At 37.4% G+C, this 18,486-nt stretch overlaps 1 protein-coding gene across 2 annotated transcripts; it reads left to right on the top strand.

Annotated features, from left to right (window-relative positions):
* Window positions 1-8,017: 8,017 nt before the first annotated feature.
* On the top strand, window positions 8,018-18,003 carry LOC104906042 (probable serine/threonine-protein kinase PBL8). Of its 2 annotated transcripts, XM_010694741.4 has the most exons (7): window positions 8,023-8,331; window positions 9,518-9,731; window positions 9,819-10,216; window positions 10,305-10,440; window positions 10,752-10,888; window positions 13,085-13,208; window positions 17,244-18,003. In XM_010694741.4, exons 2-7 carry the CDS (start codon window positions 9,680-9,682, stop codon window positions 17,756-17,758), a joined length of 1,362 nt encoding a protein of 453 aa, XP_010693043.1. In that variant the 5' UTR covers window positions 8,023-8,331; window positions 9,518-9,679; the 3' UTR covers window positions 17,759-18,003. The 2 variants fall into 2 exon arrangements, with proteins under 2 accessions (XP_010693044.1, XP_010693043.1); XM_010694742.4 differs by lacking the exons at window positions 10,752-10,888; window positions 13,085-13,208 and having other exon boundaries at window positions 8,018-8,331.
* Window positions 18,004-18,486: the final 483 nt, after the last annotated feature.

The following is an 18,486-nucleotide window of genomic DNA, read 5'->3' as shown; positions in this document are numbered from 1 at the left end:
AGTTAATTAATTATCATAAAAAAAACCTCCTCAATTTGAAACGTTTTGAATTATTACTGTAATTTCGTGAATGATTTACATGTAAATCTAGGTAAACTCGTATCATGATGAGTACAAGATGAGAATATGTGGCTTTACCTGATTATAATAGTCAATTTATTATGGTTCTATGTTTATGCACGTGTGCGTTGCATTGCATAATTTGGGATGAAATTGAAATTGACAACCATGAAATAAAAGAACCAAAGAATAAACATTATGAGAGAATATACAAATTTGTTGATTGATGAGCACGTTAACAAAATAATATGTTGAACTTTATGCGTTCGATCAGAAATTTAGATAGATTTGATTTTGTACAGTAATCCAAAAAATGGGACATAATGATAGCCATGAAAGAAAATAATCAAATAGTAACAATGTTGAATCATCCTATTGTTAATTTGCATAATGGATGAAATTGTGTTGAGATTCAGATGTATGGGTAACACTGTTGATTGATGATTGATGACATTGATAATTAATTTAGGGATAGGTTAGTAATTAACCTTTAATTGTGTGGTTAGCCAAGTTTTTAAGTGGATTAGAGTCACTGCATATAATTGCTTAGTAGGATGTCACTTTGTATAAATCTATTTTTAGCCTGCCACCAAAAAGAAAATTTGAGAGTAGGAGGTCACCATATAGAATTTTCCTTATATTTATTTTTATTCTCAAATAAGAATATCATTATTCATTAATAATAAGCGGAGTACTTTAATCTTTATAAATATGTTAAGCACGAAAGCATGAATTTTTGGTGTTTTTAAGAGTTAGAACTATAATACTATGTTATAGCTTATGAAAATTGAGTACTTTAATCTTAATAAATATGTTAAAGTAACACTAGTAGAATAAATGCTATTTGTTGCGGTGATATTGTTGCGGTTTTACCTATACGCAGCAATATAACACGCAAAAAAAAATAAAAAATAAAAATTGACAATATTGTTGCGGTTCCCACCCAAAACCGCGGCAATATTGTCTAACGGTTACCATTTTAAAAACATGTGGGGCCCTTTACTGCTAATATTGATGCGGTTTCCTAGTAGGACCGCGGCAATATATTAAAAAAAATATTTTTTAATATATTGTTGTGGTCCTACTAGGAAACCGCAGCAATATTAGCTGTCAATTACCCATAAAAAAAAGGGGTTCTTTCAGCGCTCAAAATAAAGTAACATTTTCTCTCTCTCACCCTCAGTCTCTCTCAGCCCCTCCGTCTCTCTTCTCACTCTCATCCTCTCAAGCCCCTCTTCTCTCTCATCTCTCTCAACCTCTCAACCCTCACTTCACGAAGCCGGCGACTTCACGAAGCCGACGAAGCGACGAAGCCGACGACGCGACGAAGCCGACGACGCGACGAAGCCGACGAAGCGGACGCGATGAATTTGTGGATGAATTTCCGGCGACGACGCGATGAATTTGTGGATGAATTTCCACGAAGCCGACGAAGCGGACGACGCGACGAAGCCGACGAAGCGGACGCGATGAATTTCCACGAAGCCGACGAAGCGGACGACTTCCTTCTTCGGGTTTTTTTTCGTTTTTTTTTTTTCATTATTTAGATGAATTTCGTCCCTTTCAGATCTGAATTTTCGAAGTTCCTTTTCGAAGTTGTGGATGGGGTTTGTTCGAAGTTTTGTCCCTTTCAGATCTGAATTTTCGAAGTTCCTTTTCAGATGAATCTCCGGGAAAGAACATACGGCTAGATCTTATTGTTTTCATTATCTTTGTTTCTTAGATCTGATTGTTTTCATTATCTTTATTTTCTTTGTAAGTTGGTACAGTTATAATTTGGTACAATTTTTTATTTAGATTTTACTGCATAATATAATTTTCTGGTTCTTATTGTTAGTTTTATCTATTGTGAATGAGAAGTGATGTTGGTTTCATTTTGATTTTGGTTTCTATTAAATGATATAATGCTCATTTGTGGATGGGTTTGTTATCGGGTTTTATTTTTCAAATTTTATGGCAAAATGCAAAAAAAAAAAAAAAAAAAAAAAAAAAAAAAAAAATTCTTGTAGGACCCTATTGCTGCGGTTTTGGGCTAAAAACCGCAGCAATATTACCTCTCAGCCACCTTACTTTTCGCCAAAAAATTCATATATTGCTGCGGTTTGGCCTAAAAAACCGCAACAATATTGGTATATATTGCTGCGGTTTAAAACCGCAGCAATATTATTAATACCTATTGTTGCGCCCTTAATTGCTGCGCGGCCCAAACCGCAGCAATAGGGCACTTTTTAACCGCAGCAAGTAGCCTTTATTCTACTAGTGTAAGTTTTAAATAGTTTTAAAGATGTTCTATCTTGCTGAATTTTTTATAAGATACTTATGGTAGATTTTAAATATTAAAGGAGTGATTTTTAAGGGTTTTAATTAGGGTTGTTCAGAGTGTGGTCTGGACCGCACCAAACCGCAATCCAAACCGTTTTTTCGCGGTTTGGGTTATTTGCGGTTTTAAAATTGCAGTTTGGGTTATGATTTGAAGCAAATCACGGTTTGCGATTTGGGCTGGGTTTTAAATTTTTTAAACCAATACCGCACCGCAAATCGCAATTTTATATGTTTTTTTAAAAAAATTAAATACACTTGACAAGGTGGCATACAAGTATAAAACTGAAAAAAGAAGTTTGAGGTAAAGAACTTTAACACTTTTGATAAATCATTATTTAAGTTTAATTATGAAGTCAACTTCATATCTATCTGGACTCTTATTAACAATTTTTTTTACTCTTAGATTACAAAATTAATGTCGCGGAGGTAAAATTGGTTAAACCGCAAACCAAACCGCACCAAACCATTTTGCGCGATTCGTTTTGGGGAAAAGTGCAGTGCAATTTGGGTTGGAAAAATGTCAAACCGTATATTTGCGGTTTGGATTGGGTTCTATCCCAAACCGCACCAACCCAACCGCGAACAGCCCTAGTTTTAATTGGCTAGTATGGTAGTACTATATTAAGGGATACTAAATGTTGAAGTTCTAATGTTTAAGAGAGTTTAGAAATACTTTTTAAGAGAGTTTCAAGTATTTTAAAGTTGTTGTAATCTTTATTAGAGTATTAATACTTTGATGTGTTTGGTATTTGGTAGGCAGAGACTTTACTTTGAGTGATTTCTAAGGTTGAGAAAATGGCTCATATTGTCCACACAAGGTACGTACATATTATGTGTTATTAGACTAATATCATGTCATAAGGTTAGAATTGATACAGTATCATGTATAGGAAACCTTTTATAGTTAGGAAAAATTCACATAAATAATATCAACTATGCCCGATCTGCCAATATTAATCCGAACTAATGATTATTTCGGTATAATCCAGAATATTATGTCTTATCCACAATATTAGTCCCTAAACCTGATTAATTTGTTATAATCGGTTATTGTGAACTAAGTTACCTACTTGCCATATATTAGGTAATTTCCCTCATTTAAAGCAGTTGAAACCATTTGAAAGAAAAAAAAAACAGTTGCGAAAAATTAGAGAAGGAAGAAAGAATATTGCAAGTGATTCTTCCTCAGTTGGATTACAATGCTTTTATCGTCTTCATGCTGTTGTGAAGGTTGTGAAGCGAGGAGAAAATGTTGGGAGACGGTATTGAGGATGCCCTAAATTTCCACCGGTTAGTTTCACTTGCTTGAGAAGACAGTTGGCTGGCTTGCACTCTACTACTAAAAGTAGTTGGATTACCTTGTTCATCAAACATCACTCCTTCACCCTTAACACCCCTCCCACCTCTAACACCCCTCCCACCTCTCCCTCTAACAATGTTGACCCCTCTTCCACCCCTCCCACTTTCTGCCACCTCTGTCACCTCTCCCCCCTCTAACAACATTTTCCCCCCCTCCCACCTTTTCCAACACTATTGTTTTCAGCTTTTCCACTCTGACACCACCTCCTATGCTCCCTATACCCCTTCCCCTTATAATTGTTCTCCCATTTCTCCCTAGAGCGGAAGGTTTTGCTGTTTGTTGGTGATATTGTGCTTGTGATGATTCAGCTCCATCATTCTTGAACCCTACTTTTTTGGCCTTCCCCTAGGTCTCTTAGGTTTTGGCTCAACTACATTGTCCTTGTCAGGACACCTTCTCTTATTATGGTCCTTTGATTTGCACACACTACAACTCATTTCTACACCATGTTTGGTCAACTTCCCTGGCTTCTTGGGATCTTTAAATGGAGTTTTTCTTCTGTTCTTCCTTGGTCTTCCATGACCTATCTTAATAGGAGGAGGGTCTAATGACAGTTCTATCTTTGGCCGGTGTTTTTCTCCAACACATGGTGGGATTGAGGCTTCATAAATCTTCATGTATGTATCCTTAGTGTAGCACTCATGCACATAGGCTTCAGACTCCCCATGTTTGAAGAAGATATCAGCACAACCATGGTAGCATGGGACACCAGTGATATCCCACTAATGTATTCTAATCTTCACTCCAAGCTTGATACTTCATCATTCGAACATATCACTTCGATCTTTGATTAATTCTCCATTTTAATCTTCAATTAAGTATTCTCTTTGCTCGAGAATGAATTACCTAACAATAACATAAATAAAATACAATATGTCTTTTGTGGTTAAGTCATCTTCAAAACTCAAGGGTCAACAACCCTCTCCATTGTTACCTCCCTCAAACGCTTCTTGCTCTCACTCACTTAATTTGGCTTGTTCTACCTTGGGTTAAATTCAGGATCAGTAGGATCATAATCTTCAAAATTATCCCAAGTAGGGACTTCATCAGTCCATGAATCTATCCAATCATATGCAAACCCACCATCATGGTCTGCCTCAAGTGGTACTTCATTAGTCCTTGGACTGTGAATGTTATCTTCAGTAATTTGTGAAGATAATTGAGTGACTTGGGTGATTTGTGGAGATTGAGTTTTTTCTGGTTCTTAAGAGGTGTGGGCTCATTCCTTTGTTGTGAGTTATCAGTATTTTGGGGAGGTTCAACAGTTGAGGAGCTTGGTTTTTTTGCCCACCTCAGAAACCCTAGGTGTGGAATGGTCAAGAGTTGAGTCAGCACCCTTTTTAGTCAAGGTTCACTTGATTGTTTGACTTTTGTTTTTCTCTTTCTTTTTGGGGTGTATGGTTTTCTCCTTCCAACTACCCCTTTAGGTGAATTTCTTATTTCACCCTCCCCTAACACAGGTATAACCTCAGGAATGCCATGAATGACATAACAATCAGTACACCTACCCTGTTTTGTTTTCGCATGGGAAATCAACTCCATCACCTCCTCATCACTCTTAACCCTTCTAAGTCCCGCCTCAAGATCCTTCTCCCCAGGAATCATATAGTGAACCCAACAAGTTCATCATAATTTCCACATTTCTTAGCTAACTCAACCACGAAAACCAACACATCAAATCAAATTAATAAGAAAGGTCCTATATTTTCCGGCATAATATCGAAGAACATCATGCTTATCCTTACTAAAAAAAAACCCCATGCCACATTTTAAGAGTCCCCAAAATAGTAGCCATCCCCTAATCAAAGAAAATAACAAAATAAAACTAAATCAATTGCAAATTTTGCTATTCACAACAGCCCTAAATCATAATCAACATAAAAAGTTCAACCTTTTTCATCTCTATATTAATACATAAATTTGCAGAATTTATCCATTTCCAAAAGCTAAAATTCAAGCGAATTACTAAGTATATAAAAGAGAGGAATTAAAAAAATTACCTTTTTGTTGTTGAAATACTAGACGAAATTGCGTTTTCTGCTTCTGAAAACAGCTTCTTTGAATGTCGTCAATGGTGGCCGTACTTCGTCTCTTCCACGCAACTATAGCAAAGTTGCAGTAAATTCAAGGGTTTTACTTGGGTAGTTGGGGGTTTAGTTTAATGAAGTCATTTAAAAAAAAAGATAAAATAAAAAAAATTAAACTTTTGGAGGGAAATAGGAAGTTAATGAAATCTTGTGACTTATTTAGTTATTTAGCATGTAACCAGGTTTAGGGACTAATATTGTGGATAAGACATAATAATTTGGATTATACCAGAATAATTATTAGTTGGGATTAATATTGACAGACCGTTCATAATTGAGATTATTTATGTGAATTTTTCCTTATAGTTAATATGTGGCTTATATTTAAGTGAATTTGCATATTTTATACTATTGCGTAAAGCATGTCGCTTATGATGAATATTGTGTGTTTGTATGGATGATTGATGCAAGCATGTGGGTTGGAATTTTTTTTTTTTGATTAATTTACATGAGGGATTAATAAATATATTGGTTATTGGATCATGAAATGTATCATGTTCTTCCCTTGACATGTTGGTTAGTTGTTGATTTAAGTCAACATATACAGATTGGTTGGTTATTAATTAATGAATGAGATTATTCTTGGATTAATTATTGAGTTGTTGATCACCATATTTAATCATAAGATAAAATGAGAATTTTGTGTATATATTCATGATATTTATGTTAATTGTCTTATTATTTGTGAGTCACAACAAATAAATAATTTATTAATACTTAAAGTGAAAAGTGAATTCCCCTTAAAAAAAAATAAAGTGGAAAGTGAATATCAATAAGATTTACACTTGTGCACGTCTGAAGTGTTAGACTAGTATGAGTTGGAGTACATGGTGGTAGCCTATGACTTTTCTGGAGACTTGATTGATCACCTTGTTCTATTTAATTTAATTAGTACCTCGATGTTGTTGGTAGCAATAGTACGGAGTCGCGCTCGTACTTCATCTTCTATATTCAAGACGTGGTTTGGTCGGACAACTCTATCCATTGAGTATTCAATTTAATTATAATTAATCTATTGGTTTGTGGAGTCAAGTTCAATATAGTGAGTCTGTTATTTTGTTATATATATATATATATATTTTTTTGATTTAATGCTTATCAGTATCATGTTAGGTTATATGTTTTATTTATTATGTAGTACTCAGTTTTGCTGATTACATGCTTTTTTGTGTCGATCATGGTTGTGCCTCATTGATCCCGTAATGACTCATTTGGTGAGCAATCGTTTAGGATCAATAAAGCATCAACCATTACAGGTTTGAAGATGATACATCATTAGGATTCTGGGAACATTGGAAAGCTTGTGTTCATACTTATTTAATAATTCAGTACTTTGGATTTATTATGTCATGAGTTTGACTTTTATGATGGTTTGACGTTGGTTTGGGTTTGGAGTTTAATTATGTTTTCAAAGTTACTTATTTAGTTCCGCTGCAAAATTCTAAATAAGCCGATACATCATCACACGGATAATACTTTGGTAATTTTCTATGTTATGTGGAAAAAGGGTATTTTATAAAATAGAGAATTATCGCGACGTTATAATTATTTTTATTGTTACACTTTCCTCTTTAGTCCTTTTTTTATTGTTACATTTTGACTTTTTCCTTATATGATAATCTAACATTTTCATACTTTTCTACCTCATATGCCTCGCAACTCGTTTTATTTAGGAAAAAATGACAAAGAGGTGTGAACTTGAATGATAATATTTAAAAGTTCTGAACTATTGATTAACCTGTATCGGTCCCTCCTTTAGAGGGTCTTAACTTTTAATTGACATCAGTGACTTGAAGTAAAAAATATGTGAGATTTTTAATTTCAAGTTATTGAGGCCCACTAGAAGTTAAGATCTCCTAAGTAAGGACATGTAGGTTAATCGATAGTTCAGACCTTTAAAAACTATCGTCCAAAGTTCAAATCGCTATCAATTTTTCCATTTAATAATCCACGTAAAACTTTCCCACCTACCCTTATTTTTCTGTTTTCTATATTATTTTAATACTTATTTTACATTTTCAAAACCAAAAGTTCTTTTATTGTTATCGTATTTCTTCTTTGTTTTTTGCACAATTTTCTTGATCCTCGAGACTAGAGTGTTAAAAAAAAAAAAAGAACGAGAGGAGTAACGTTGTTTAGAAACCTCTTTAGATTTTTGGGTAGTGTGAATTGTGTTTTTTTTTTTTTTTCTCATTTGTAGCTTTAGACAGAAGAAGAGAAAGAAAGAGCAGTAGCGAAGCCCCACTCCCACTCCCACTCCCACAGTTCCACTCCATCTCAGTGATTTCTTTTCTCTCTCTCCTCCTCGCCTCCTCTTTCAAAATTCTAAGGCGTTCAGAACTTCAGATCCATGAATATGTTGGCTGGGAAGTGGCCTGTTAGTGGTGCCTGGTGATCCTGTGACTGGCTCCGCGCTGGTGCCTGGTGGAGTCTTTCCGTGCGTGTTGGATCTTCTGCCTGCTTCCCCTGCCGCCTTACGTCGTTGCGTTTTGCAGCCTGCAGGTCAGCCTTTTCTTCTCCTTTTATTTCCGTTTTGCATCTGATTTAATTCTTGATATTTAGGCTTACGGTTTTACGAATTCATTTTGAATTTTTGGATTCGTCAAATCTGTGAATTTATGGATGTGTGATTAGTAAATTATTCTAATTTATGAATTGTCAGTTGTGACTAGTGAACTAATTGTCATGTTTATGGGGTTTTCTTATAGTTTTTTTCAATGCGGAATCGAAATGGCAGTAAAAAATACTAGTTGATATATTTCAGGAATTTTCTCTATAATTGTGTTGTTGATTAAGGCTACGATAAATTAGCAATAGAGATATGACAATTAGAAAAACAATTGACAGTTGAAATTTTGATGTTTGTTCATAAATTAGACTATAATTAAATATAATCACCATATCTCAGAATCTGTAAGAGAAAACAAAAGAGGAATATTTCAATTCCTATTTCCAAAAAGGACACAAGATGAAAGTGGCTATAATTTTAATCTAATTCTTCCAGGGATTACCCTGGTTGTTCGCGAACACTTCGGGATCGGGTCGGTCAAAGCTCGACTCGTGGTGGCTCAGCTCGTATTCAATCTCGAGTCAAGACTTTAACCAGCCGAGCTAGGCAAAACTCGCTCGAAAGCTCGTGAACATGCTCGATTATACTTTTATGTAGAAAAATAATATATTTATATAGATATATGAATATATTAACCTAGATATCATACAGTGATAAGTTAATAGTTCCATTATCTAAGAGAAGACCTATAAATTTCAAATATTAATAAAGAAAAAACAAATAAACATGTAAAAACTAGGGGTGATAAAGAGTCAAGCCTGTTCGTGAACAGTTTGAGATTGGCTAGTTTAACATTTGGCAAAGTTCGGCTCATTAAGTTTCGAGGAGCTCGAAAAAAAAGTAAATGAAACAAGCCGAGCAGACCACAATTTGGGCTCCGCTCAATCGGTAAGCAGCCCGTTCCTCCAACTCAATTAAGCTAACAATATTTATCTACGTGGAATAGCATGGAAGATCAATTTTTTTGGTGATAGTTTACTATATCTTGAGAAAGATTTATCTATAAATGTATGAACTTTTAGGTTGTATTTGGATTTTGTATCTTTTGAATTTAATTGTTTCTGTGTTTGTATATTGCAATATTATGCTACCCTTGACCCAAATTTTCGGATCCGCCAGTCAAAGTAGCGGAGGAGAGTCAGCATCAGCAATCACTCCAATCCCCCCCCCCCCCCAAGGCAGGCGTAAATTAGCAAGTAGCCACAGAGCTCGTGCCGAGGCTGTCCACCCACCTCAGCTGAGCTAAGATAAGAAGCTAAGCTGAGCAGCTCTCTGACCAAGATGGGCAATTGCGGCACTAGAGAAGAATCTGCTGTTGTATCTCATGCTCAAGGTGGGTGGACCACTCATTTTCTCCCTCCAGATCTAAGGCCTTTTCTGTTGATTTTTTTTTGATGTGTTTTTCTTGGTTGATTTGCAGTTCATCAGCTTCACTTGCTAACCTCATTGCAAGCAGCGGCAGCAACAAATGGCAATAGTAGAAATGGTCATGGTGGAGCATTGGAAAAGAAACAGCAGCATAGTAGCAATAGGTCAGTTTCAGATGTGAGCGATCCTTCATCTACTCCTCGGTTGATGGGCGTGGAAGAAGACTCGAGGGAAAACGTGGGACTATATACAGATGTAATCGCTTTTACATTGTATGAGTTGGAGACCATCACCAAGAGCTTCCGTTCAGACTACATCCTTGGAGAAGGCGGCTTTGGTACCGTTTACAAGGGTTACATTGATGAGAATGTCCGTGTTGGCCTTAAATCTCTCCCAGTTGCGGTCAAGGTTCTCAACAAAGAAGGTCTTCAGGGCCACAGGGAATGGCTTGTATGTCGTCCTACTTCTTTTGAAAATTTCTTTTCCTCTTCGGTCTCAATCCTTGATAGTTGATGTCTCTTTCCTTCTTTTCTCGCAGACGGAGGTCAATTTTCTTGGCCAGCTCAGACATCCTAATCTTGTCAAGTTGATTGGTTATTGCTGTGAGGATGACCACCGCTTACTCGTCTACGAGTTCATGTTTCGAGGAAGCCTTGAAAATCACCTGTTTCGAAGTATGTTATTTCCGCCTCTTCCTCTTTTCTTGTGTGTTCTCTTCTTTTCACATTGGAATATGTTCAATTGTATTTTGCTAAATTATGAATCACCAAGATGATAACCGTGTGAGTGCACTTAATTTAGAGTCCAGGTTATTGTATTTCTTCGAATACCTTTTAGTGTCCCTGTTATCAGTATATGATCATTGCGCAACTCGTAAACAATGTTATGCTGCTCCTCTAGTTCATATTACTTAAATACATTGTTGCTGGACGTTGTTAGTTTATATGTCAGCTTAAGTTGTTATGGCTTTTCCTGAGGCACGCAGAAGCAGTTGTTCCCTTATCGTGGTCGACAAGAATGATGATAGCCCTTGGAGCAGCTAAAGGACTTGCCTTCCTTCACAACGCTGAAAGGCCTGTTATTTATCGCGATTTCAAGACATCTAATATACTTCTAGACTCTGTATGTTTCCTCATCTTTTCATTTATTTGAAATTTAAGTGGATCAAATATTTCACATCTTCCGGGGATTTTTTTTTTGGTTGTTATGTTTGATGACTGGGAAACAAACCCGTGTCGGTTTGTTGTTCTTGTTCTGGACAAACAGTTGCTGGTAAACTTGCCTACATGTATCTGTGTGTGTGTGTGTGTGTGTTTTGGGTGGTGGTGGTGGTCGTGGTGGTGGGGTATTAATGAGAACAAAGTTGATGATAAGAAAATGAGAGATGCACTTGCTGGGAAATCGATAGCTGACACTTAAGAGTAAAAGCCAACTGATGACACATCTGTCAAAAGTCCTTATTTGTGTGGGCAAAATTTTGTTTGGGCGTTCAAATTTTCTTTTGATACTTTTGTATGATTGAAGCCATGTATACCATGCGCTTGATCTTTCTTTCCTCTAGTTCTTCATATAGGGGTGTTTCCATGTGTTTGAGGGGTTGGTAGTTTGTCTCTTAACCATCCTTTAATACATTGGTGACACCTTCTTGATATCCTTCATTCATGGGTTCTATTACCTAGCCTCTTAAAATCCATCAATGACCGTCCCTTTCAATCCCGGGGGAGAAGGCTTGGTAACCTGGCGGGGGAAAAGAGAAAAAAAACGAAGGGGAGCTGTGAGGAGCAGTTTGCTGTTAACTGATGACACTCATATCACTGAGTGTAAGGAGGATGGAAGGAGAGAGAGCCAGGAGAGGGAAATAAAAGGAACCAGAGGGGGGGGGGGTTAGTCCACCTCAGGAGTGAGGTGCTTAGTGGTTGGGTGCACTGCTGGCATGGCAATGGATTGAGGAGAAATGTTATTTTCCTGTTCCTTTTTGGGGAGAGGTGGGGGAAAGCAATAATGAAAGCTGATGAAGGACATTGGGCCATTGGCAGGTTCACAAATGGACTCCTTGCTGTGGCGCAGGGAAACTCTTGACCTACCTGGTGGACAAAGGAAAAGGGGGATCATGGCTATAAGGAAGGAGGGAGTTGGATGCTATGTGCAACATGGCACCTGTTGGTGTATATTTTTTTGGAAAAATTGTTAGAAACTACCTATTAAAGACACTTTTTTAAAAAAAGCTACCTTATATCATGTTTATTTTACAAAACTACCTTATAAGTGGAAAAACTTTAAAAAGCACTACCAAATTCAAAATTTACTAACTATGATTAACTACTCTATCCAATTATCCCTCTAATATAAGATTATGAAAATACCCCCTAAATTCAGTACGTTACAATATGATATCATCACTTTCTTGATCACTTGATGCTCTATCTCTCAAATATACATGTGGCAAGTACAAGCACACCTTCTCTTCCTCAAAAGTTAATCCCAAAAACAAACCAGGAGTAAAAGTGTCTAGTAGAGTAAGCTTTGCACTATCATCAAACCATATTCTTCATCATCAACGACATCAATTCATGACCAAAAACCCAATTTGTATATGCTTTTATTACTCATAAAATTAATTGGTGAAGCAAAAGGTTGGGAGAAGAAATTACACAAACGATTAAAGGGGTATTCAATAGTTAAACGCTGTTGTGAGGGAAATTAACAAAGAGGGGTTGGGGTAAATAAGGGGATATTTTAGTAATCTTATATTAGAGTGATAATTGGAGGAAATAGTTAACCATGGTTAGTAAATTCTGAATTTGGTAGTGCTTTTTAAAGTTTTTTCACTTATAAGGTAGTTTTGTAAAATAACTATGATATAAGGTAGTTTTTTTAAAAAAAGTGTCTTTAATAGGTAGTTTCTAATAATTTTTCCTATTTTTTTTTTTTCTTGTGATGGTGATGGTTTTTTTGGGGGGGGGGAGGGGGTTGCTGACACACATTAATCTTCTATTGAGTCATGTTTAAAGGAGAAAGGGACTGAAAGGGTTTCATTTGGGGAATTAGTTTCACATATTGGTGTACATTTTTTTTTCTTGTGATGGTGATGGGTTTTGGGGGGGGGGGGGGGTTGCTGACACACATTAATCTTCTATCGAGTCATGTTTAAAGGAGAAAGGGACGGAAAGGGTTTCATTTGGGGAATTAGTTTCACATAATTTTGTTTAATGTAGAAGCATTGCCCTGAATGTCTGATCTCTACCCACATGTAGGGATGTTATTGATGTGCAAATACCTCTCATTTATTTCTTGTGTGTGCTTTCTGCCTCCATTTAGGATTATACGACAAAGCTCTCTGATTTTGGACTTGCAAAAGCTGGACCCCAGGGGGATGAGACCCATGTATCAACTCGTGTTATGGGAACCTACGGATATGCTGCTCCGGAGTATGTGATGACTGGTATGTATGGCACAGAGCTTAGGCAGCCAACCAAATAATAGACTCTTTTTTTCCCCTGAGGCTTTTTCTACTAAAATTGTCTCATATAACGGGGACAAAGTGCTATAATCTTCTCCGTAATTTTATTATTCTTTCTAAATTAAAAAATACAAGCTTAGAAGGTCTGACAGAAAGTGCTTAATACATGGTACCCTCATCTTTTTCAAATGTCGACCAGTTGAAGTATTTATGCCATAATGTTATCTTTTCATCGATTAATATGATCAGGTAGATGCTTTTTTCATTCAATCTCATTTTTGGGCATGAAATCAATTTAATTAGGCTAAACTTCTCTATTTAAAGTGGGAAGGAATAAGTTTGAATTTAAATTTTCCCTACTTAATGACAAATTGGCTAATAACATCACTTTCAAAGCTCCGAATTGAAGTTAAGAACACAAAGAGCATCTCCTTAACGTAATTTATTATTGAAGAGATTATAGTATATGCATCATTGAGACACTAACACATAGAGCATCTAACTAACGTAATTTATAATTGAAGCGATTATAGTATATGCATCACTGAGACACTGGAAAAGGTGAGGGTACAATGTAGAATTTCAATGAACAAGGGCAGACCATAGAAACACCCAAATACTATTAGTGAGGATCATTATTTGTAAACACCAGTAATTATGACAATTTGTATTAAACTTCCCTCTAATTTGCCTTACTTCTCCAATTAAATACATAAACACAATTTCTGTCATTAGCCATCAGACTTCGAGCGAACTTCCCATGTCGTGAATACTATTAGCTGCGAGCTTATTGTAGTAAGTATTAAAAAGATAAAGCCTCATACAAAACGTTATAAAAGTAAAAAATAACCCCCCTACTAGGGGCATCCAAAAACCTTTCATTTTCCTTCATGTTGCTATATGCTCCTCCCTACCCACCTCCATCCCCGCCCCCCTTGACCAAGCTAGATTCCCCTCTTAATTCTCAACCTCCTATTTTCATCTTTATCTTCTCCTTCGCCTTTCACATATGCCGATTTTGTCATCATGGAACTAGGGTCTGCGTATAGTTCCAACCCTCTTGTGTTTAAGATTAAGAACAGAGATCTCAATAGCCAATTTTAACTAAGAAAATGTTCAAATGGTTGATTGAAGCTAAGCGTGTTTATGGTGCAGGTTTTCACTTCCCCTCTATCTCTCAATGATAAGGTAGTTTATCCACTGAGGATTTGTTTGAGGGGTCACACTTAAAGCATAATGGTTGGAATATTGGAGGTGGCTGTTGGACATAGGCCAGGTGGTGGTAGAGGCGGGGTGTTTGTGGAGAGAGAGGAAAAGGAGGTGGTCACAGAACAATGATGCAAGTCAAGCTCGAGTTTGACTATACTCAACTCGAACTCGAAAACCCATACCCAAACTCGATTTGACTCGAAAACTCGCGAGCTTGAAATTTTCAAGCTCGCGAACTCTGTTTTAAGCTCCAACTCGAAATTGGTTAAAACTCGAACTTGGTTCCAGGTATCCTGTCCGTGGGCTTGCAGCGTGAACGCATGGTGGAGTCTGGCGTGGACGCGTGGTGCGCGAGGCCTTGCAGTGTTGCCTGAAGTAGTGGCCTTGGACGCATGGTGGGCTTGTGAAGTAGTGGACGCGTGGTGTGCGACTTGCAGCCTGAAGTGGCCGCTGTCAGCATGGTGGGCCTTAAGCGTCGCTTGAATTAGGGTGATGGAGTCATGGAGATGGAGATTGGAAAGGGAGGCGTGCAATTTGCTACTGGTGTGATTTTGTTTAGGGTTGAGTTATGTCTTCCACTCTTTCTTTATAATGGACGGCTAAGATATATTGTTGGATTTCTTTAAATCCCATCCATTAATATAGTTCTATTTCTTATAGGAGAACTTCCTTCACTTTGCCTTTTAGTCATCTAATGTACTGTTTTTCATGATTTTTTAAAAGAAAAGTTAAAGTATTTTTTTAAATAAAAGGTTAATTTTTTTTTTTTAAATAAAAAGTATATGTATATAATGTTTTCGAGTATCTCACGGGCTTTTTGAGTCGAGTATTGGGTTGCTCGACTCGACTCGTTAACATGTCGAGTCGAGTTCGAGTCCAGCTGACTTGAGTTTTGATCGAGCTTTGATCGAGCTTTGACCGAGTCGAGTTTGAGTAGCTCGCGAGGTGTCTCGACTCATTGTGAGCCCTAGTCACAGAGTGGTATGGTGAAGAGAGGGATAATGTCTCTTATGCAGTGGCGATTCTGGCGATTGATGGCATTGAGGAGGTGGGACTTTTTAGTCAGAGTTAAAGGGGGGAATTTAATGATTTATTATTATATTAAAAAGCTTTTACTTGGGTGAAGTGAGATTTCATTTGTAAAGTTAGCAGAGTTGGATCGAGAGCTAAGGCGTTTATTATATCTAAGATTCAAGCTCAAGGGTGATTTAAGTTGTATTTATGTTGTGGAGTGGCTTTGAGATCAAAACTTCTACTATACGGTTTTTTCACCAGGTACCCCTGTACTTTATCAAAATTCATGGGGTACCCCTAATTTTTAAAAAATGCACAAGGTACCCTTATTATTTTCACAAAATGCATGAAATCCCCTTAATGACTAACGGTGTTAAGTTTTCGTTAGTCATTCCCTTTAACCCTAATTAACCTCTCTAATCCTAATCCCAAAACCCTAAAAGTAACCCTAACCCCCTAACCCCTAACCCCTAACCCCTAACCCCCACCTTATACCCTAACTCTAATCACCCAACCACCCCTTCCCCACCCCACCCCTTCCTCCACCGTAGCCCACCCTCCCCCACCCCCGTTGCCACCCCCTCCCGCACCTGCCGCAACCCCTCCCGCACCTGCCGCAACCCTCGCACCCCGTAGCCCACCCACCCTTTTTCCCTTCTCTCATCTCGCCGCGAAACAGCAACCGCTAAGATGGGGGACTTTGACGGAAATCGACAGGGAGGGTGGGGGACTTTGACGGAAATCGACGGGGTGGGGGGGAAGTTCGTCTAATTAATTAGGGTTTAAAATAATTAATTAGGGTTAATGACTAACGGAAACTTGACACCGTTAAGGGCATATCATGGATTTGGAGAAATAAAAAGGGTATCTGGTATTAAAATTAGGGGTACCTCATGAATTTTGAAAACCCACAGGGTTAGGTGAAAAAACCCAAAAGTATAAAATCACATAAAACTAAACTTTCTTCACATTTTCGCATCCTGCTGAGACCAGAAGAATGAAGTTTTAGTATGTCACAACTTTCTCTAGTGCTTGTAAAATGGAATTTTGTTGGAAGAATTGGGGTTCTGATATGTGCTTCAGCTTAACCAGTCTTCCTTGATTTCTCCATGGGTCTCTTTTTTCTCGTTTCAATACTTCATATGACAGGGATTGTATTTATGCCAATTATATTACTATCTGAATTGGACTATACTGTTGTCTGACCTGGAATTGGCTTGAACGTAGGATGTAGGTGCTAAACCATGTCTGCTCTCAAGTGCATCGACTAATTGGACCCTTGACTTAAGTTTTTCCACCCCATGAATTTGCATATTTATCCAAAGTCCTCAAATGCAGTCTTATTGCATCTCTGGTGCAGAAAGAAAGTGGGTCTAGCTCATCTTAGAAAAGAGCTCTTTTTCACTGTCATCTTTCCTTTTTGATGATAGTTGCAAATTACAGTTGTTGCTTATAATTTTGTTTTCATTTCATCTTTTGCCTATTACATAGGGCCTTTCTACGTGCCTAATATTCGTTATTGATAAAGAAGAGGGTTTTTTTAAACATGTTCTATTGACTATTGGGAACAAGAGAAAGGGGTAATTTCGTAAATTGTATTTTGAAGTGGGCACCATCACCTCTCTTCTCTCTGTTTCTCTATAGAACATGTTCTCCAATTAGTTTCCTTCATAAAGAAAAGGGCCTGCAAATTCGCCACCTTTGTCGTTTACCTTTATTGTTTGTTTGGACTTCTCTTTTAATTTTTTTGGAGTATATATAAGTGGGGATTCTGACTAGAGTATATGTGAGCAGGTCATCTCACAGCTAGAAGTGATGTTTACAGCTTTGGAGTTGTACTCTTAGAGCTGTTGACAGGAAGAAGATCGGTTGACAAGACCAGGCCAAGTAAGGAGCAGAACTTGGTGGATTGGGCTCGACCAAAACTCAATGACAAGAGAAAACTTTTGCAAATAATAGACCCTAGATTGGAGAGTCAGTACTCGATACGAGCGGCTCAGAAAGCCTGCAGTTTGGCATACTATTGCCTGAGCCAAAATCCCAAGGCAAGACCCTTGATGAGTGACGTAGTTGAGACTCTGGAACCTTTACAGAGTATTGGTGATGGTGTAGGTGAAATGTCATCTACATCCTCGTCGTTACCAGTATCAGCATTCAGAAGTAAGCGCACTACTCAATTTACCACAAGAGGAATGTCGGATTACCCGATACGACAAAGATGTCACGATAATGTTAGTGCTGCTGCTAGTTGTCGCTCACCTAATCCAAACTGTTCTCCAAGTGTTCCTGCACCTTGCCGAGTGAGATGACTATTAAATGTTTAGTGTCTACCTTACACGCAACCTTTATAGCAAGTTAATCATCCACCTGCTTGATGTGATGTAAATGGTTTATTTGAGGTGCTTCCAATCTATTATGCAGATGGCCAACGTTTGTTTTCTTATTGCAGCTTTTTCACATACCATTCCGTTTTCGGTAATTCTGACGTTGTTTCGTCATGATGACGAACTCGCTCTTACACGCAACCTGTTATAGCAAGTTAATCGTTGTTGCACTCTTTATCATATGTGTAGTTAAAATATTTTTTTGTTTTTGGAGGGAACTAAAATAGGAGTTCCTGCTTCTAGCTAAACTCAATCAGTGCGCTGGAGTTCCGTCTTTTTAATCTCTTAGCCAGGGAAGTTGAAGTCTTCCTATTCTTGGAGCCAATGAATCTCTTTCTAGTGGTTAACTTTACCAATCTATATAAATATATTAAAAGGCGTGTGAAAGAAAGTTTATGTGTCACGTGACACTCTTTTCACATTTCTAATGCAAATGTTTTATGTCTATGCGTACTTCTCACTTTTAAAAAAAATGTGTAAGTGCAAGGTATCGAACATTTGACCTTTGAAATGAAAAGTAAGAGCTTAACTTTTTGAAACAGACCCAACATCACAAGCACGTTCGTTACCCAAAAACTCTCTTAAGCGCTAGTTCAAACGTTATTGTCAAACAAGCCCATTACCTCTTTTTGTACGAGAGACTAGGAAAATTT

This window comes from Beta vulgaris, chromosome 2 (assembly GCF_026745355.1).
Source record: "Beta vulgaris subsp. vulgaris cultivar EL10 chromosome 2, EL10.2, whole genome shotgun sequence".
Taxonomy (NCBI): Eukaryota; Viridiplantae; Streptophyta; class Magnoliopsida; order Caryophyllales; family Amaranthaceae; genus Beta; species Beta vulgaris.
This window is presented reverse-complemented; position numbering and strand designations above follow the sequence as displayed.